This window comes from Saccoglossus kowalevskii, chromosome 14 (assembly GCF_978046115.1).
Source record: "Saccoglossus kowalevskii chromosome 14, keSacKowa6.1, whole genome shotgun sequence".
Taxonomy (NCBI): Eukaryota; Metazoa; Hemichordata; class Enteropneusta; family Harrimaniidae; genus Saccoglossus; species Saccoglossus kowalevskii.
Genome location: NC_140654.1, coordinates 36,622,507 through 36,644,657, shown reverse-complemented (window position 1 = coordinate 36,644,657; position 22,151 = coordinate 36,622,507). Strand labels below are relative to the sequence as shown.

At 41.3% G+C, this 22,151-nt stretch overlaps 1 protein-coding gene across 3 annotated transcripts in view; it reads right to left on the bottom strand.

The window, feature by feature from the left end:
* LOC100366304 (regulating synaptic membrane exocytosis protein 2-like) overlaps positions 1 to 8,858 on the bottom strand; it is a 238,080-nt gene extending 229,222 nt beyond the window's left edge. For all 3 annotated transcript variants that reach the window (XM_085508189.1, XM_085508187.1, XM_085508188.1), the window contains exon 1: positions 8,547 to 8,858. In XM_085508189.1, coding sequence (XP_085364315.1) covers positions 8,547 to 8,659 — 113 coding nt within the window. In that variant the 5' untranslated portion in view covers positions 8,660 to 8,858. The remainder of the gene's footprint in view (positions 1 to 8,546) is intronic.
* Between the last annotated feature and the right edge of the window lie 13,293 nt (positions 8,859 to 22,151).

Sequence of the window (22,151 nt, the reverse complement as noted above, 5' to 3'; positions counted from 1 at the left end):
GAGATATTGATGGAACAGACACACACACACAACACACACAGACACAGACAGACAGACACACAGACACACAGACAGACACACTAACTGCAAAGACTCCCTTTTTGTGCTTTGCACACGGGAGTCAAAAACTGTGTACCATCTTCTATGCGGAATGCATGTATTGGTAAATATGGCTGCCGCAGCCAGTTCAGCATGCATTGAATTTGAAAAGGAAAAACAAGATCAAATTAACACTGAAAAACTTGCTTGGTATAAATCGAATCAGTCATTTTGTTTTAATTTGTTATATCAAGCGAGTAAAGGTTTTACTGATGAGGGTTGTCAAAAATCTGGTGTGTACACTGATTTTGGGCCATATTTAGAAGATGAGCTGAAAGAGAAAAATAGATTGATAAAGTTTGAACACAATAGATTCAACGTTGCATTTTACCAGGGAGCTGCATTGTACTATCACAAAATGCACATTTCCGATTTTCTGTCATCAGACGATGTAATTCTACAAATAAACTCATAAGCCAGGTTCAGGCTGTTTTGGATGAACATGTTATAATTGCAGAGTGCAGAGCCCTTGGAATTATTTCTAAGCTGGTAACTGGACCTTTGATGCGACTTCTGGAAAAAGATATGAATTATTATGATATGAACATACACTGGTTAGAATTAAAAACCTGTCTAGCAGACAACGCGATTGATGCAACACCACTGTTGAAAGAAACAAAGTACATTACCAACAGTTTAATAAACAAGGATGAAATCTATGCTGCACTATTCAACGAATGTAATCCAGAACTAAACACATTAACATTAGAAAGTGCACAGTGTATCTGCAAAGCTATGCTGGTCATCGTAGAGAGACAGGTTGGTAATCAATTACCTGGTGGTTTAGAAAACCAGCCCTCTGAGTCATTGCGACAAGAAGTTGCAAGTGCACCCTTAACTAATGTATGATCAGAGTCGGATTTCTCTGATCTTGATCGCAACATTCACAGGGCGCCACAGAAAAGTCGGGTTTCAAAAGCTGGTTGTATCTGTTTCAACAAAAACAAAACCTCATTATACATGTATCTCTATAATTTGGGAACAGACATCAAAAAAAAATATTTATCAATCGCACGAAAACAAGCCCCTGAAAGAAGAAAGAAGGAATTTGTTCACAGCAGAAACATTTAAAAAAAAGACTTTTGCTGCAGACTGAAAGACTGGAAAAAAAACGTAAACTGCTAGAGCGCAAAAGACAAATAAAAGTACAATTAGAATTACGAATAAAAAATAAGTGGGGAATTTGGGAAACAGAGAGAGAAGTTGACATGATGCTGACACAGATGAATAGAGTGCAACAAATGAAAGCAATAAAAGATCAAATATCCTACCATTGTCAAGTACTGAAATCAAATCTACCAAACAAGAAATTAGCAAAATGGCAAAGTAACAAAATTGTTTTAACTGTACAAGAACTTACAGACAATCTGAAATCAATCATAAGAGCAAATGGAGGCATGCCAGAGTATGTGAAAGAAACAAATGATAACATCTAGAAAAGAAAAGCAAATGATGCAGTACCAGTACGGAGCAAGAAAAGAGTGAAGAAGAATGTACACAATACTTTTGGAATAAAACATGTGACTGTTGGCATGTATGTAGCTGTAGCATATGAAGCACAGTGGTTTGCTGGTGAAATAATAGGGGTTTCTTCTGACTCTACCACTGTAACAGTAAATTGTCTGGAGAGGAAAACTGGTGACTCATTTAGGTGGCCATCACGTAATGACATCGATAACATTGACATAAAATTTGTTTTATCAGAAATTCACATCGCTCCAAAGGACTTTTTATTGAGGGCATGGAAAGTGGACAACGTAACCAGGATTGATGCACTGTATAACAATTTTAAAACAAAGTACTTTTCATAAAGTTATAGGCTGACAATTTTTGCAGAAAACTAAAGTGTAATTATTTGGTGTTAAATATAAATTTTCTATGCTAAAATATGCTTGTTGTACAAGACATGTTCACCTCAATGTTGATTGAGGGGGTGGGTTTGTTTTGTATAGCCCAGTGATTCACATGTATAATTGTTTACTAATTACACATTTTATAATTAAATGTACAAATCTTATGAGATAGAAATAAAAGTCAACCCACAGTTATGGGTTTTTCCTTCTAAGTTGCGTGCAATCCCCCACCCCCACACACACACACACACACACACTGCCTTGGTCACCCCTAACCCCTAAATTTCATTTTAATATGAAAATTGAATAGTTGAATAATATTAATTTAATATTATAAAGGTTTCTTATTAATAAAGTAGACATAAGTATTGAGTAAGAAAATCCAAAATGGCCGCCACCTTGCAAAAGACAAAATGTTTATTTCAATTTTGCACAAACTGTCTCCACAAAAGTAAGGGTGCTATGAATCAAAACATATCGTTTATGCTGTCTATAAACTGATGTCATCACCAAGCCAAAATTTTACTGTGATTCAGTTTTTAATTTTTGAGTTACAGGTCTCCAAACTTCATGAATATGCCAATTTTCAACGGTGCCGCACCCAAAAAAACTAAGTCAAACTGAATTTTGTCAAACTCTGTGCAGATTGTGGTGTATTGTAAGAGACTACTCAGTTAAATTTTATTAAAACAAGTATAATGCTGTTGTTAACAAAAAAAAAACATCTTTCCAGATTACATTTTCCTGGTGTTATCAGTGGTCTAAAACATGAAAATGCTTGATTTGACGAAAATGCACATTTTTCAGTACATTCAACATACGATATCTGAACCAATTTTGTTCAATTTTTTTTTGTTTTGTTTCTTTTTGACTGAGTAACAAAGTCATACTGTCAATGAAGCTATTTGGAATAATTTATTTTTTCACTGTACTCCCTATATAGACTCTGGGAACCAGTGTACTGTACAAATGGAGTAGGATATAGAATCAATGATTTAATGTTTACATTGAAAAACTGTATACTTTCAGGAGAAACTAAAAACAATGTTATTATAAAAGTTTACATGATTTTTACATGTTCACAATCATTATTACATAAATTAAAATAACAAATTCAGGGTTAAAGTTCATTCATAGTACAGGTTTTAACAAGAACCCAAGGTTATCAAATTTTGTCCTAGGATTATCATCTTAACATTCGTAACACAACTCAACTCAACTACTATATTTTTCATAAAATAATGTATTTAAAGCTATATGGGTTTGCTTTGAAAATTGAGCAATATGATATTTGTAATTTGTGTTCACACATGGCACTCTGATGGAGGACCATCTCAATGTGACTAAGAAGGTTTTAAAACTCAATGCCTAGCACAGGAATCTGAAAAATGCAGTAATTTAGGTTTCTGGTGACATAATGTCATCAATACTAGACAATAAAAATTCTACTGAACATGGAGCATTTCAAGAATGCAGTTATCAGTTATCAGGGCTCAACTTATCAATCTAGTGTGGCATACAGTAACTGTACAGCATGATAAGAGAAACACATATTCTGAATGCTTCCAAGTTTTCAGAAACAGATAACTGTGAAATTACATGTTTATGAGCATTTTTTACCAGAAAAATTTGACGCGTAAACATCCTCAGAATGGGAAAACACTATTGTAACTGTTAACTCAGAATGGGAAAACACTTTTGTAACTCTGTTAACTCAGAATGGGAAAAACACTATTGTAACTCGGTTAACTCAGAACGGGAAAACACTTTTGTAACTCTTAACTCAGAATGGGAAAAACACTATTGTAACTCGGTTAACTCAGAATGGGAAAACACTATTGTAACTCTGTTAACTCAGAATGGGAAAAACACTATTGTAACTCGGTTACCTCAGAATGGGAAAAACACTATTGTAACTCGGTTACCTCAGAATGGGGAAACACTATTGTAACTCTGTTAACTCAGAATGGGGAAACACTATTGTAACTCGGTTAACTCAGAATGGGGAAACACTATTGTAACTCGGTTAACTCAGAATGGGGAAACACTATTGTGACTCGGTTAACTCAGAATGGGGAAACACTATTGTGACTCGGTTAACTCAGAATGGGAAAAACACTATTGTAACTCTGTTAACTCAGAATGGGAAAAACACTATTGTGACTCGGTTAACTCAGAATGGGGAAACACTATTGTAACTCTGTTAACTCAGAATGGGGAAACACTATTGTAACTCGGTTAACTCAGAATGGGAAAAAGACTATTGTGACTCGGTTAACTCAGAATGGGAAAAACACTACTGTGACTCGGTTAACTCAGAATGGGAAAAACACTATTGTGACTCGGTTAACTCAGAATGGGAAAAACACTATTGTGACTCGGTTAACTCGGAATGGGAAAAACACTATTGTGACTCGGTTAACTCAGAATGGGAAAAACACTATTGTGACTCGGTTAACTCAGAATGGGAAAAACACTATTGTAACTCTGTTAACTCAGAATGGGGAAACACTATTGTAACTCGGTTAACTCAGAATGGGGAAACACTATTGTGACTCGGTTAACTCAGAATGGGGAAACACTATTGTAACTTGGTTAACTCAGAATAGGAAAAACACTATTGTGACTCGGTTAACTCAGAATGGGAAAAACACTATTGTGACTCGGTTAACTCAGAATAGGAAAAACACTATTGTGACTCGGTTAACTCAGAATGGGAAAAACACTATTGTAACTCTGTTAACTCAGAATGGGGAAACACTATTGTAACTCGGTTAACTCAGAATGGGGAAACACTATTGTAACTCAGTTAACTCAGAATGGGGAAACACTATTGTAACTTAGTTAACTCAGAATGGGAAAACACTATTGTGACTCTGTTAACTCAGAATGGAAAAACACTATTGTGACTCGGTTAACTCAGAATGGGGAAACACTATTGTGACTCGGTTAACTCAGAATGGGGAAACACTATTGTAACTTAGTTAACTCAGAATGGGAAAACACTATTGTAACTCAGGTAATTCAGAATGGGAAAACACTATTGTGACTCGGTTAACTCAGAATGGGAAAACACTATTGTGACTGTTAACTCAGAATGGGGAAACACTATTGTGACTCGGTTAATTCAGAATGGGAAAACACTATTGTGACTCGGTTAACTCAGAATGGGGAAACACTATTGTGACTCGGTTAACTCAGAATGGGGAAACACTATTGTAACTTAGTTAACTCAGAATGGGAAAACACTATTGTAACTCAGGTAATTCAGAATGGGAAAACACTAATGGGACTCGGTTAACTCAGAATGGAAAAACACTATTGTGACTCGGTTAACTCAGAATGGGGAAACACTATTGTAACTCGGTTAACTCAGAATGGGGAAACACTTTTGTAACTCTTAACTCAGAATGGGGAAACACTATTGTAACTCGGTTAACTCAGAATGGGGAAACACTATTGTAACTCGGTTAACTCAGAATGGGGAAACACTATTGTAACTCAGTTAACTCAGAATGGAAAAACACTATTGTGACTCGGTTAACTCAGAATGGGGAAACACTATTGTAACTTAGTTAACTCAGAATGGGAAAACACTATTGTGACTCTGTTAACTCAGAATGGAAAAACACTATTGTGACTCGGTTAACTCAGAATGGAAAAACACTATTGTGACTCAGGTAATTCAGAATGGGAAAACACTATTGTGACTCGGTTAACTCAGAATGGAAAAACACTATTGTGACTCAGTTAACTCAGAATGGGGAAACACTATTGTAACTCGGTTAACTCAGAATGGGAAAACACTTTTGTAACTCTTAACTCAGAATGGGGAAACACTATTGTAACTCGGTTAACTCAGAATGGGGAAACACTATTGTAACTCGGTTAACTCAGAATGGGGAAACACTATTGTAACTCAGTTAACTCAGAATGGGGAAACACTATTGTAACTCAGTTAACTCAGAATGGGGAAACACTATTGTGACTCGGTTAGCTCAGAATGGGGAAACACTATTGTAACTCGGTTAACTCAGAATGGGGAAACACTATTGTGACTCGGTTAGCTCAGAATGGGGAAACACTATAATTGTGACTCGGTTAACTCAGAATGGGGAAACACTTGGTTAACCCTATGATGCTAGCTAAATTTGAAAATTACACTCATTCAATATTGAAAGATCAAAAAATAATCAGAGCTTCACTGGGTTTTGGGGAAAATTATATGAAATATTTAATGCACTGAATGTAATACAGGAAATATTTAAAGACTGGACCTGTTTTTGATTACTTGGCCACATGCATCAGAAGACCAACAACAAAAATAAAAAAATATACGGAAAATCATTGATTTGTACATTTTCCCAACAATTCACACAAATTAACTGATCTCAATATCAGCAGCAGCAAGCATCTCCTGAGACTCAATTTCAAATTTAGTAGGCAAACTGCACAAAATAATCACAATGTTTTTACATTAACAAGTTATAGATGTCCTACATAAATTGAGCAATGTGACATATATTTATTTTTGCTCAGAATTGTTTGCATGGCCTACCAAGCCTAATATACTAACCAAGTGCCTTGTTTACACAACAGCATTTTATAAGAGCCCAATGGTTCAAGCTGGGAGCCAGCAAAAATCATTGTGTAAATGCGTCCCAGACCAAGAACACCCATAGTGTAAACGCATCAAGCTAAAATCACGCCCTCTATAGCTTTCTGAAATTAGGTGTTGTTCGTCGATGGAAATTGGCATTCTTACTTCCCTATACCCATTAGTCCAGGAATGTAAGTCTAAGAATTGGGATATTCGAAGAAAACAAGAAGGTTTGTCTTCTTGATTTAAATCTGACTCTCAAATATTAAAAATACTTTGATTCTCTAGTGATTGAGAGAGCTGTTTCAGCTCCGATTAAACTGAGTGGAACTCGGTTCTCATTTGGCCCCAGTCATTTAAACACACAAGAGTTAATCTGATACAGACTGCCGTGTAGACCTTACATATCTTGCCATGAACTACCAGCTTTTAAAACTTGCAAGCTTGGAGTCTGAATGTCCCATTTACATAAATGATTGGTTGATAAGTTGGTTGCACCTATTTGAATTACAAAAACTTGGTATGCCTCTGAAGCAAAAACTTCAATTTATCACATTCTAAAAATGCTAACTTGCCAATAGTAGCAAAAAAACAAGTCATAATTCACATATTTTGCAATAACCTTTGACAGTATGGTAAATCAGACCAAAAATAAACATCAATTAGGATGTGAAAACAAATTAAAGTAGGTAACCAAGATGACAAAACTGAATAACAAATATTTTGTTGATCTATTGAAGAAACAAACAAGAAAACAATCCTTAAAATAACCAGGATTCCAGGATATGTTATAAGGTCAGGGGGTCATTAAGGAGTCAGAGGTTAGGCTTATCTATGAATTTCGATTATCATACACTTCTATGTCCAATGCATCACAATTATTGTATGTATTATAAAAGGTAATTTTGGCACAAAGGGTACTGTTTCAGGTCAAAGGGTACTGTTTCAGGTCAAAGGGTACAATTTAAGATTAACTAACATAGATTGTGAGTGACCTAATACATCATTGGAAATTCCGGGAAACAGAATACTTTCATCATACACTAGGAAGACAATATAATAATAACACCAACCAAAATGTCTACTTTTCTAGGATAAGAGTGTTTTTTTCATGATAAACAGGAAATAACCTTGTTGTAGAAACAAAGACTTTTTCCCTTTATTATATAAGAAATGTTACATATCAAAGGTTAAAGATGTATGAAAAGCAAATGCAAAATTGTATATTTATATCAAATAATTTATCTGCCCCGTCATTCAGAATAAAAATAGTATTGTCCTGATCATTGTGTAGTGTTATAGTAATCACCAATGCGTTTAGATAAAATATTTATTGTTTGGTGTGTTATTAACACTATCTGTCAAGGTTAGACAAATTGAAAAATTCATTACATTGCGTTTTGTGACACTCAAACTGAAAATGACATCTCATATTAATTTCCTTGAAAGTACAACAAAATCTACTGTTCAGCATTTGATTGTGACAATACAATTGCAGAAAGCAACATTCATCTAGATATTGTTTTTCTCATTGATGTAATAATTAAAAGTGTTAATCAAATTCACCGGTGAAATTTTGTTAATTTATTTTAACGGAATTATGAATATTACACATTTTGCGGTTGACGTCCTACGTGCTGACTGAGACAGCTGGGCCGCCCAGTACCTTACAACGATGTTCTTGTTTTCATGCGCAAGTGATGTACATCTACGATCATCCGTCATTTTATAAAATAAGATGACGATTTTTTCAATTTCAATTTCATCCTCGTGAAAATATTTATGTACACATGAATTGGCTGGATTTTGACATTTCTCCGACAGTTCTGTGCCGCTGTCAGCGGAGCAACATCAGTCACAGATCGATGGCGCTATATGGGCGAACACCGATATTTTCATCTACCTTGACATTTCGCCACAGCTTAAATTCGGTTAGGACACATGATTTGTCAGTTGTTACGAGTTTTAATGTTTTAAATATATTAAATACTAACCTTATTACAGCAGCATCTTTATTTTCCTCGGCTTGTTGTCTCTCGATCACCGCAAGAATGATTTTTCTCTCATCCTCCGATAGGTGACTAAGATCTGGCATGGGAGCAGCCATGTTGTCCCCCACTAAAACTACCGAATTTCTGCGGTTACGTTCCCCCTACTGTCCGTACAATACCCGCATTAATCCATTGTTTCTTGTCTTCGTTGTTGTATTTAAAATACTTGGCCAAATCCGTCGAATTTGGCCCCCAAATAGGGGTCGAAGTCGCGTTGTGAATGAATCACACAGCAAGAAAAATGGCCTAGCCAACTCATTTAATATGTCTAATTAATTATTCATGAATCATTTCCTAGGTCTAACCAATCAATGTCGACTATTCTGGAAGATACCATTTGTCAATTTATTGGGTGCAAAAGAATCGTTTTCCCCACACAGTACTAGTAACACTCACTGTAGAAGACAAATACTTTTCGTATCAGTGTTTTAATACCAAAAATATTTCAAATAGCAATATTATCATAATAATCTCACACAAAATATTTGTTTCCGCTCGCCGTCTTAGGTAAGTGGGAATTTATAGCCGGCTAGGGAATGGGAAAATAGATAAACTGGAATATACTATAGGCTCTTCTTGTCAGTCACATTTTAATTTGTGAAAGTGTCATACTTCTGTTGCCTTTTAAGCTTTATATGCGTTCCGTTTATTTTTGAAGCCCCGCTCCACTAAAATTCCATTGTCGACAGGACTGGGTCAGCGTGTTTACAAAAAAGCCGGACGGGCAATTCGTTCACTCGTCATACTGAATCACTTCAACATAGTAGTCATGGTTGTGACGTCAGATGGATATGTTTGTGACAGGCTCCTTAACCAGACGCTTTTCTGCTCTGGAGATGCGTTGATACGCGATAAATGATTACTTGTACACGTGACCGGTATTCATTGAATTACCGCGGGCAGCGTACGCTGACCTATTATCGTTCCACTGCGGTATACAAAAAAAGAATAACGTTTTCAGCGTGATTTTTACACGTGATTCACGTTGCTCACTATCCTGCATCTAATAATAATAATAATAATAATAATAATAATAATAATAATAATAATAATAATAATAATAATAATACAAATGGTCACGTGGTGGTTAAGGCATATAAACCACGAGGACGAAGCCAATTTCCGCTGCAAATACATGAAGCTTAATTAGTAGTACATTTGTCGCATATTCCTAGCTTTGATCTCATATACCATCTCCTAACCGGGTTACATCATATAACCACGACATTTCTAGAACGCTGATTGGCCAATTAAAGACAATGTGGTATAGATTTTATTTACCTTCAAGGTGTCAAGTAATTATATGAATACATAAATTGTTTATTGTTTAAGCAAAAAAAACATGCAATAACTTCAAATCTATGCATTATATTTAAACAAATATATTAATATTAATATCCTATATTATATTAGTAAGTGTCGCAATAGAAATAAGTGACCCAATGTCACAATGGAAGTAAGTGTTGCAATAGAAATAAGTGACCCAATGTCTCAATGGAAATAAGTGTCGCAATAGAGATAAGTGACCCAGTGTCTCAATGGAAGTAAGTGTTGCAATAGAAATAAGTGACCCAATGTCTCAATGGAAGTAAGTTTTACAATAGAAATAAGTGACCCAATGTCTCAATGGAAGTAAGTTTTACAATAGAAATAAGTGACCCAATGTCTCAATGGAAGTAAGTGTCGCAATAGAAATAAGTGACTCAATGTCTCAATGAAAGTAAGTGTTGCAATAGAAATAAGTGACCCAACGTCACAATGGAAGTAAGTATTGCAATAGAAATAAGTGACCCAATGTCTCAATGGAAGTAAGTGTAACAAAAGAAATAAGTGACCCAATGTCTCAATGGAAGCAAGTGTCGCAATAGAAATAAGTGACCCAATGTCACAATGGAAGTAAGTATTGCAATAGAAATAAGTGACCCAATGCCTCAATGGAAGTAAGTGTCGCAATTGAAATAAATGACCCAGTGTCTCAATGGAAGTAAGTGTTGCAATAGAAATAAGCGACCCAATGTTACAAAGGAAGTAAGTGTCACAATAAAAATAACTGACCCAATGTCTCAATGGAAGTAAGTGTCGCAATAGAAATAAGTGACCCAATGCCTCAAAGAAAGTAAGTGTTGCAATAGAAATAAGTGACCCAATGTCACAATGGGAATAAGTGTTGCAATAGGAATAAGTGGTCCAATGTCTCAATGGAAGAATGTGTCGCAATATAAATAAGTGATCCAATGTCTCAGTGGAAGTAAGTGTCGCAATAGAAATAAGTGACCAAATGCCTCAATGAAAGTAAGTGTAGCAAAGGAAATAAGTGACCCAATGTCTCAATGGAAGTAAGTGTAACAAAAGAAATAAGTGACCCAATGTCTCATTGGAAGTAAGTGTAGCAATAGAAATAAGTGACCCAATGTCTCAATGGAAGTAAGTGTCGCAATAGAAATAAGTGACCCAATGTCACAATGGAAGTAAGTATTGCAATAGAAATAAGTGACCCAATGCCTCAATGGAAGTAAGTGTCGCAATAGAAATAAATGACCCAGTGTCTCAATGGAAGTAAGTGTTGCAATAGAAATAAGCGACCCAATGTTACAAAGGAAGTAAGTGTTGCAATAGAAATAAATGATCCAATGACTCAATGGAAGTAAGTGTCGCAATACAAATAAGTTACCCAATGTCTCAATGAAAGTAAGGGTAGCAAAAGAAATAAGTGACCCAATGCCTCAAAGAAAGTAAGTGTTGCAATAGAAATAAGTGACCCAATGTCACAATGGGAATAAGTGTTGCAATAGGAATAAGTGGTCCAATGTCTCAATGGAAGTATGTGTCGCAATATAAATAAGTGATCCAATGTCTCAGTGGAAGTAAGTGTCGCAATAGAAATAAGTGACCAAATGCCTCAATGAAAGTAAGTGTAGCAAAGGAAATAAGTGACCCAATGTCTCAATGGAAGTAAGTGTAACAAAAGAAATAAGTGACCCAATGTCTCATTGGAAGTAAGTGTAGCAATAGAAATAAGTGACCCAATGTCTCAATGGAAGCAAGTGTCGCAATAGAAATAAGTGACCCAATGTCACAATGGAAGTAAGTATTGCAATAGAAATAAATGACCCAATGTTACAAAGGAAGTAAGTGTTGCAATAGAAATAAATGATCCAATGACTCAACGGAAGTAAGTGTCGCAATACAAATAAGTTACCCAATGTCTCAATGAAAGTAAGGGTAGCAAAAGAAATAAGTGACCCAATGTCTCAATGGAAGTTAGTGTTGCAATGGAAATAAGTGACCCAATGCCTCAATGGAAGTAAGTGTCGCAATAGAAATAAATGACCCAATGTTACAAAGGAAGTAAGTGTTGCAATAGAAATAAATGATCCAATGACTCAACGGAAGTAAGTGTCGCAATACAAATAAGTTACCCAATGTCTCAATGAAAGTAAGGGTAGCAAAAGAAATAAGTGACCCAATGTCTCAATGGAAGTTAGTGTTGCAATGGAAATGAGTGACCCAATGTCTGAATGGAAGCAAGCGTCGCAATAGAAATAAGTGACCCAATGTCACAATGGAAGTAAGTATTGCAATAGAAATAAGTGACCCAATGCCTCAATGAAAGTAAGTGTCGCAATAAAAATAAGTGACCCAATGTCTCAATGGAAGTAAGTGTCGCAATAGAAATAAGTGACCCAATGCCTCAAAGAAAGTAAGTGTTGCAATAGAAATAAGTGACCCAATGTCGCAATGGGAATAAGTGTTGCAATAGGAATAAGTGGTCCAATGTCTCAATGGAAGTATGTGTCGCAATATAAATAAGTGATCCAATGTCTCAGTGGAAGTAAGTGTCGCAATAGAAATAAGTGACCAAATGCCTCAATGAAAGTAAGTGTAGCAAAGGAAATAAGTGACCCAATGTCTCAATGGAAGTAAGTGTAACAAAAGAAATAAGTGACCCAATGTCTCATTGGAAGTAAGTGTAGCAATATAAATAAGTGACCCAATGTCTCAATGGAAGCAAGTGTCGCAATAGAAATAAGTGTCCCAATGTCACAATGGAAGTAAGTATTGCAATAGAAATAAGTGACCCAATGCCTCAATGGAAGTAAGTGTCGCAATAGAAATAAATGACCCAGTGTCTTAATGGAAGTAAGTGTTGCAATAGAAATAAGCGACCCAATGTTACAAAGGAAGTAAGTGTTGCAATAGAAATAAATGATCCAATGACTCAACGGAAGTAAGTGTCGCAATACAAATAAGTGACCCAATGTCTCAATGAAAGTAAGGGTAACAAAAGAAATAAGTGACCCAATGTCTCAATTGAAGTTAGTGTTGCAATGGAAATGAGTGACCCAATGTCTGAATGGAAGCAAGCGTCGCAATAGAAATAAGTGACCCAATGTCACAATGGAAGTAAGTATTGCAATAGAAATAAGTGACCCAATGCCTCAATGAAAGTAAGTGTCGCAATAAAAATAAGTGACCCAATGTCTCAATGGAAGTAAGTGTCGCAATAGAAATAAGTGACCCAATGCATCAAAGAAAGTAAGTGTTGCAATAGAAATAAGTGACCAAATGTCTCAATGGAAGTAAGTGTCGCAAAAGAAATTAGTGACCCAATGTTTCAATGGAAGTAAGCATTGCAATAGAAATAAGTGACCCAATGCCTCAATGGAAGTAAGTGTCGCAATAGAAATAAGTGACCCAATGCCTCAAAGGAAGCAAGTGTTGTAATAGAAATAAGTGACCCAATGCCTCAATGGAAGTAAGTGTTGCAATAGAAATAAGTGACCCAATGTCTCAATGGAAGTAAGTGTTGCAATAGAAATACGTGACCCAATGTTTCAATGGAAGTAAGTGTTGCAATAGAAATAAGTGCTCCAATGTCTCAATGGAAGTAAGTGTCGCAATAGAAATAAGTGACCCAATGTCACAATGGAAGTAAGTATTGCAATAGAAATAAGTGACCAAATGCCTCAATGGAAATAAGTCTCGCAATAGAAATAAGTGACCCAATGTCTCAATGGAAGTATGTGTCGCAATATAAATAAGTGACCCAGTGTCACAATGAAAGTAAGTGTTGCAATATAAATAAGTGACCCAATGTCACAATGGAAGTAAGTGTCGCAATAGAAATAAGTGACCCATTGTCACAATGGAAGTAAGTGTTGCAATAGAAATAAGCGACCCAATGCCAATCAATAGGCCAGCTCACTAGGGTTACTAACCTGTCGATGGGCCAGCTCACCAGAGTTAGTAACCTATAGATGGACCAGCTGACCAGGGTTAGTAACCTATCAATGGCCCACCTCACCAGGGTAAGAAATATATCAATGAGCCAGCTCACCAGGGTTAGTAACCTGTTGATGGGCTAGCTCACCAGGGTTAGTAATCTATCAATGAGCCAGCTCATCAGGGTTAGTAACCTGTCGATTGTACAGGGATCCTAACCTGTTGATGGGCAAGCTCAAAAGGGTTAGTAACCTGTGATCGGCCAGCTCACCAAGGTTAGTGGCCCATCAACGGGCCAGCTCATCAGGGTTAGTAACATGTCAATGGACAGCACACCAGGGTTAATAACATGTCTATAGGCCAGCTCACCAGGGTTAGTAACCTGTCGATGGGCCGTCTCACCAGGGTTGGTAACCTATCAAAGGGCTAGCTCACCAGGGTTAGTAATCTATCGATGGGCCAGCTCATCAGGGTTAGTAACCTGTTGATGGGCCAGGATTACTAACCTGTCGATGGGCAACCACACCAGGGTTAGTAACCTGCGATGGACCAGCTCACCAAAGTTAGTAGCCTATCAATGGGCTAGCTCACCAGGGTTAGGAACATGTCAATGGACAGCTCACCAGGGTTAGTAACCTGCAATGGGCCAGCTCACCAGGGTTAGTAACCTATCAATGGGCCAGCTCACCAGGGTTAGTAAACTGTAGATGGGCCTGCTCACCAGGTTTAGTAACCTATCAATGGGCCAGCTCACCAGGGTAATGAACATGTCAAGGGGCCAGCTCACCAGAGTTAGCAACCTGTCGATGGGCCAGCTCACCAGGGTTAGTAACATGTTGATGGGCCAACCCTGATGAGCTGGCTGATTGATAGATTACTAATCCTGGTGAGCTGACCTATTGACATGTTACTAACCCTGGTTAGCTGACCCATCGACATGTTGCTAACTCTGGTGAGCTGGCCCCTTGACATGTTCATTACCCTGGTGAGCTGGCCCATTGATAGGTTACTAACCCTGGTGAGCTGGCCCATCTACAGGTTACTAACCCTGGTGAGCTGGCCCATTGATAGGTTACTAACTCTGGTGAGCTGGCCCATTGCAGGTTACTAACCCTGGTGAGCTGTCCATTGACATGTTCCTAACCCTGGTGAGCTAGCCGATTGATAGGCTACTAACTTTGGTGAGTTGGTCCATCGCAGGTTACTAACCCTGGTGTGGTTGCCCATCGACAGGTTAGTAATCCTAGCCTATCAACAGGTTACTAACCCTGATGAGCTGGCCCATCGATAGATTACTAACCATGGTTAGTAACATGTCGATGGGCCAGGGCTAGTAACCTGTCGATGGGCCAGTTCACCAGAGTTATTAACCTATCAATTGGCCAGCTACCAAGGGTTACTAACATATCAATGGCCTAGCTCACCAGGGTTAATAACATGTCTATAGGCCAGCTCACCAGGGTTAGTAACCTGTCGATGGGCCGTCTCACCAGGGTTGGTAACCTATCAAAGGGCTAGCTCACCAGGGTTAGCAATCTATTGATGGGCCAGCTCATCAGGGTTAGTAACCTGTTGATGGGCCAGGATTACTAACCTGTCGATGGGCAACCACACCAGGGTTAGTAACCTGCGATGGACCAGCTCACCAAGGTTAGTAGCCTATCAATGGGCTAGCTCACCAGGGTTAGGAACATGTCAATGGACAGCTCACCAGGGTTAGTAACCTGTGATGGGCCAGCTCACCAGGGTTAGTAACCTATCAATGGGCCAGCTCACCAGGATTAGTAACCTGTAGATGGGCCAGCTCACCAGGGTAATGAACATGTCAAGGGGCCAGCTCACCAGAGTTAGCAACCTGTCGATGGGCCAGCTCACCAGGGTTAGTAACATGTTGATGGGCCAACTCACCAGCATCAGTAACCTGTCGATGGGCCAACTCACCAGAGTTACTAACCTGTCGATGGGCGAACTCACCAGGGTTAATAACCTGCGATGGGCCAGCTCACCAGGGTTAGTAACCTACCAATGAGCTATCTCACCAGGTTTAGTAACCTGTCAATGGGCCAGGGCTAGAAACCTGTCGATGGGCCAGCTCACTAGAGTTAGTAATCTATCAATTGGCCAGCTCACCAGGGTTAGTAACCTATCAATGGCCCAGCTCACCAGGGTTAGTAACATGTCAAGAGGTCAGCACACCAGGATTAGTAACCTGTTGATGGGCCATCTCGACAGGGATACTAACCTGCGATGGACCAGCTCACCAGAGTGAGTAATCTATCAATCAGCCAGCTCATCAGGATTATTAACCTGTCGATGGGCCAGGGTTACTGACCTGTCGATGGGCCTGCTCAAAAGGGTTAGTAACCTGCAATGAGCCAGCTCAACAAGGTTAGTAGCCTATCAGTGGACAGCTCACCAGGGTTAGTAACATGTCAGTGGGCCAACTCACCAGGGTTATTAACCTGCATTGGGCCAGCTCATAACATGTCAATGGGCCAGGGAGAGTAACCTGTCAATGGGCCAGGGTTAGTAACCTGTCAATGGGCCAGGGTTAGTAACCTGCGATGGGCAAGCTCACAAGGTTTAGTAACCTATCTATGTGCCAGCTCACCAGGGTTAGTAACATGTCGGTGGGCCAACTCACCAGGGTTAGTAACCTGCATTGGGCCAGCTCATAACAGGTCAATGGGCCAGGGTTAGTAACCTGTCAATGGGTCAGGGTTAATAACCTGCGATGGGCCAGCTCACCACGGTTAGTAACCTATCAATGGGCCAGCTCACCATGGTTAGTAACATGTGGATGGGCCAGCTCACCAGGGTTAGTGACCTATCAGTGGGCCTGCTCACCAGTCTTAGTATCCTATCAATAGGCCAGCTCACCAGGGTTAGCAACCTGTTGATGGGCCAGCTCACCAGGGTTAGTAACATGTCAATATGCCAATTCAACAGTGTCAGTAACCTGTCGATGGGCCAACTCACCAGAGTTACTAACCTCTAGATGGACCAACTCACCAGGCTTAGTAACCTATCAATAGGCCAGTTCACCAGGGTTAGGATCATGTCAAAAGGCCAGCACACCAGGGTTAGCAACCTGTTGATTGGCCAGCTCACCAGGGTTAGTAACATGTCAATGGGCCAACTCACCAGTGTCAGTAACCTCTCGATGGCCCAACTCACCAGAGTTACTAACCTCTCGATGGACCAACTCACCAGGGTTAATAACCTGTGATGGCCCAGCTCACCAGGGTAGGTAACATGTCAATAGGCCAGCTCACCAGGATTAGCAACCTGTTGATGGGCCATCTCACCAGGGTTAGTAACCTGTGATGGGCCAGCTCACCAGGGTTAGTAACCTATCAATTAGCTAGTTCACCAGGGTTAGTAATCTATCAATGAGCCAGCTCATCAGGGTTAGGAACCTGTCGATGGGCCAGGGTTACTAACCTGTTGATGGGCCACCTCAACAGAGTTAGTAACCTATCAATTGGCTAGCTCACCAGGGTTAGTAATCTATCAATGAGACAGCTCACCAGGGCTAGTAACCTGCGATGGGCCAGCTCACCAAGGTTAGTAGCCTATCAATGGGCCAGCTCACCAGTGTTAGTAACATGTCGATGGGCCAGCTCACCAGAGTTAGTAACCTATCAATTGGCTAGCTCACCAGGGTTAGTAATCTATCAATGAGCCAGCTCACTAGGGCTAGTAACCTGCGATGGGCCAGCTCACCAAGGTTAGTAGCCTATCAATGGGCCAGCTCACCAGGGTTAGTAACCTATCAACAGGCCAGCTCACCAGGGATAGTAACCTGTCGATGGGCCAGCTCAGCAGGGTTAGTAACATGTAAATGGCCAACTCACCAGGGTTAGTAACCTGCATTGGGCCAGCTCATAACATGTCAATGGGCCAGTGTTAGTAACCTGTCAATGGGCCAGGGTTAGTAACCTGTCAATGGGCCAGGGTTAGTAACCTGCGATGGGCCAGCTCACCAGGGTTAGTAACCTTTCAATGGGCCAGCTCACCAGGGTTAGTAACCTTTCAATGGGCCAGCTCACCAGGTTTAGCAACCTATCAATAGACCAGCTCAGCAGGGTTAGGAACATGTCAAAGCGCCAGCTCAGCAGGGTTAGTAACATTTTGATGGACCAACTCACCAGAGTTAGTAACCTTTCAATGGGCTAGCTCACCAGGTTTAGAAATCTGTCAATGGGCCAGGGTTAGTAACATGTCAATGGGCCATCTCACCAAGGTTAGTAACGTAACAACGGGCCAGCTCATCAGGGTTAGTAACCTGTCGATGGGCCAACTCACCAGGGTTAGTAACCTGTGATGGGCCAGCTCAGCAGGGTTAGTAATCTATTAATGAGCCAACTCATCAGGGTTAGTAGCCTGTCAATGGGCCAACTCACCAGGGTTAGTACACTGTCGATGGGCCAGCTCACCAGGATTAGTAACATGTCGATGGGCCAACTCACCAGGGTTATTAACCTGCATTGGGCCAGGATTAGTAACCTGTCAATGGGCCAAGATTAGTAACCTGTCAATGGGCCAGGGTTAGTAACCTGTCAATGGGCCAGGGTTAGTAACCTGCGATGTGCCTGCTCACCAGGCTTAGTAACCTATCAATGGGCCAGCTCACCAGAGTTAGTAACCTGTAGATGGGCCAGCTCACCAGTGTTAGTAACCTATCGATGGGCCAGCTCACCAGGCTTAGTAACCCATCAATAGGCCAGCTCCCCAGGGTTAGGAACATGTCAAAGGGCCAGCTCACCAGGGTTAGCAAACTGTCAATGGGCCAGCTCAGCAGGGTTAGTAACATGTCGATGGGCCAACTCACCAGGGTCAGTAACCTGTTGATGGACCAAATCAGAGGACTTACTAACCTCTCAATGGACCAACTCACCAGGGTTAATATCCTGTGATAGGCCAGCTCACCAGGGTTAGTAACCTTTCAATGGGCTAACTCACCAGGTTCAGAAACCTGTCAATAGGCCATGGTTATTAACATGTCAATGGGCCAGCTCACCAAGGTTAGTAACCTATCAATGGGCCAGCTCATCAGGGTTAGTAACCTGTCGATGGGCCAACTCACCAGGGTTAGTAACCTGTCGATGGGCCAACTCACCAGGGTAAGTAACCTGTGATGGGCCAGCGCACCAGGGTTAGTAATATGTCAATGGGCCAACTCAAAAGGGTTAGTAACGTATCAATGGGCCAGCTCACCAGGGTTAGTAACCTATCAATGGGCCAGCTCACCAGAGTTAGTAACATGTTGATGGGCCAGCTCACCAGGGTTAGTAACCTGTCGATGGGCCAGCTCACCAGGGTTAGTAACATGTCGACGGGCCAACTCACCAAGGTTAGTAACCTATCGATGGGCCAACTCACCAGGCTTAGTAACCCATCAATAGGCCAGCTCACCAGGGTTAGTAACCTGTAGATGGGCCAGCTCACCAGTGTTAGTAACCTATCGATGGGCCAGCTCACCAGGCTTAGTAACCAATCAATAGGCCAGCTCACCAGGGTTAGGAACATATCAAAGGGCCAGCTCACCAGTGTTAGCAAGCTGTCAATGGGCCAGCTCAGCAGGGTTAGTAACATGTTGATGGGCCAACTCACCAGGGTCAGTAACCTGCTGCTGGACCAACTCAGCAGACTTACTAACCTCTCGATGGACCAACTCACCAGGGTTAATATCCTGTGATAGGCCAGCTCACCAGGGTTAGTAACCTTTCAATGGGCTAGCTCACCAGGTTTAGAAACCTGTCAATGGGCGAGGGTTAGTAACATGTCAATGGGCCAGCTCACCAATGTTAGTAACCTATCAATGGGCCAGCTCATCAGGGTTAGTAGCCTGTCGATGGGTCAACTCACCAGGGTTAGTAACCTGTGATGGGCCATCTCAGCAGGGTTAGTAATGTATTAATGAGCCAACTCATCAGGGTTAGTAGCCTGTCGATGAGCCAACTCACCAGGGTTAGTACACTGTCGATGGGCCAGCTCACCAATGTTAGTAACATGTCGATGGGCCAACTCACCAGGGTTTGTAACCTGCATTGGTCCAGCTCATAACATGTCAATGGGCCAGGATTAGTAACCTGTCAATGGGCCAGGGTAAGTAACCTGTCAATGGGCCAGGGTTAGTAACCTGCGATGTGCCTGCTCACCAGGGTTAGTAACCTATCAATGGGCCAGCTCACCAGTGTTAGTAACCTGTAGATGGGCGAGCTCACCAGTGTTAGTAACCTATCGATGGGCCAGCTCACCAGGCTTAGTAACCCATCAATAGGCCAACCCACCAGGGTAAGTAACCTGTGATGGGCCAGCGCACCAAGGTTAGTAATATGTCGATGGGCCAACTCACCAGGGTTAGTAACATATCAATGGGCCAGCTCACCAGGGTTAGTAACCTATCAATGGGCCAGCTCACCAGAGTTAGTGACAGGTTGATGGGCCAGCTCACCAGGGTTAGTAACCTGTCGATGGGCCAGCTTACCAGGGTTAGTAACATGTCGACGGGCCAACTCACCAAGGTTAATAACCTATCGATGGGCCAGCTCACCAGGCTTAGTAACCCATCAATAGGCCAGCTCACCAGGGTTAGTAACCTGTAGATGGGCCAGTTCACCAGTGTTAGTAACCTATCGATGGGCCAGCTCACCAGGCTTAGTAACCAATTAATAGGCCAGCTCACCAGGGTTAGGAACATGTCAAAGGGCCAGCTCACCAGGGTTAGCAAACTGTCAATGGGCCAGCTCAGCAGGGTTAGTAACATGTCGATGGGCCAACTCACCAGGGTCAGTAGCCTGTTGCTGGACCAACTCAGCAGACTTACTAACCTCTCGATGGACCAACTCACCAGGGTTAATATCCTGTCATATGCCAGCTCACCAGGGTTAGTAACCTTTCAATGGGCTAGCTCACCAGGTTTAGAAATCTTTCAATCGGCCATGGTTAGTAACATGTCAATGGGCCAGCTCACCAATGTTAGTAACCTATCAACGGGCCAGCTCATCAGGGTTAGTAGCCTGTCGATGGGTCAACTCACCAGGGTTAGTAACCTGTGATGGGCCATCTCAGCAGGGTTAGTAATGTATTAATGAGCCAACTCATCAGGGTTAGTAGCCTGTCAATGAGCCAACTCACCAGGGTTAGTACACTGTCGATAGGCCAGCTCACCAATGTTAGTAACATGTCGATGGGCCAACTCACCAGGGTTTGTAACCTGCATTGGTCCAGCTCATAACATGTCAATGGGCCAGGATTAGTAACCTGTCAATGGGCCAGGGTTAGTAACCTGTCAATGGGCCAGGGTTAGTAACCTGCGATGTGCCTGCTCACCAGGGTTAGTAACCTATCAATGGGCCAGCTCACCAGTGTTAGTAACCTGTAGATGGGCCAGCTCACCAGTGTTAGTAACCTATCGATGGGCCAGCTCACCAGGCTTAGTAACCCATCAATAGGCCAAGCCACCAGGGTAAGTAACCTGTGATGGGCCAGCGCACCAAGGTTAGTAATATGTCGATGGGCCAACTCACCAGGGTTAGTAACATATCAATGGGCCAGCTCACCAGGGTTAGTAACCTATCAATAGGCCAGCTCACCAGAGTTAGTGACAGGTTGATGGGCCAGCTCACCAGGGTTAGTAACCTGTCGATGGGCCAGCTTACCAGGGTTAGTAACATGTCGACGGGCCTACTCACCAAGGTTAATAACCTATCGATGGGCCAGCTCACCAGGCTTAGTAACCCATCAATAGGCCAGCTCACCAGTGTTAGTAACCTATCGATGGGCCAGCTCACCAGGCTTAGTAACCAATTAATAGGCCAGCTCACCAGGGTTAGGAACATGTCAAAGGGCCAGCTCACAAGGGTTAGCAAACTGTCAATGGGCCAGCTCAGCAGGGTTAGTAACATGTCGATGGGCCAACTCACCAGGGTCAGTAGCCTGTTGCTGGACCAACTAAGCAGACTTACTAACCTCTCGATGGACCAACTCACCAGGGTTAATATCCTGTCATATGCCAGCTCACCAGGGTTAGTAACCTTTCAATGGGCTAGCTCACCAGGTTTAGAAACCTTTCAATCGGCCATGGTTAGTAACATGTCAATGGGCCAGCTCACCAAGGTTAGTAACCTATCAATGGGCCAGCTCACCAGTGTTAGTAACCTGTGATGGGCCAGCGCACCAGGGTTAGTAATATGTCGATGGGCCAGCTCACCAGGGTTAGTAACCTATCAATGGGCCAGCTCACCAGAGTTAGTAACATGTTGATGGGCCAGCTCACCAGGGTTAGTAACCTGTCGATGGGCCAGCTCATCAGGGTTA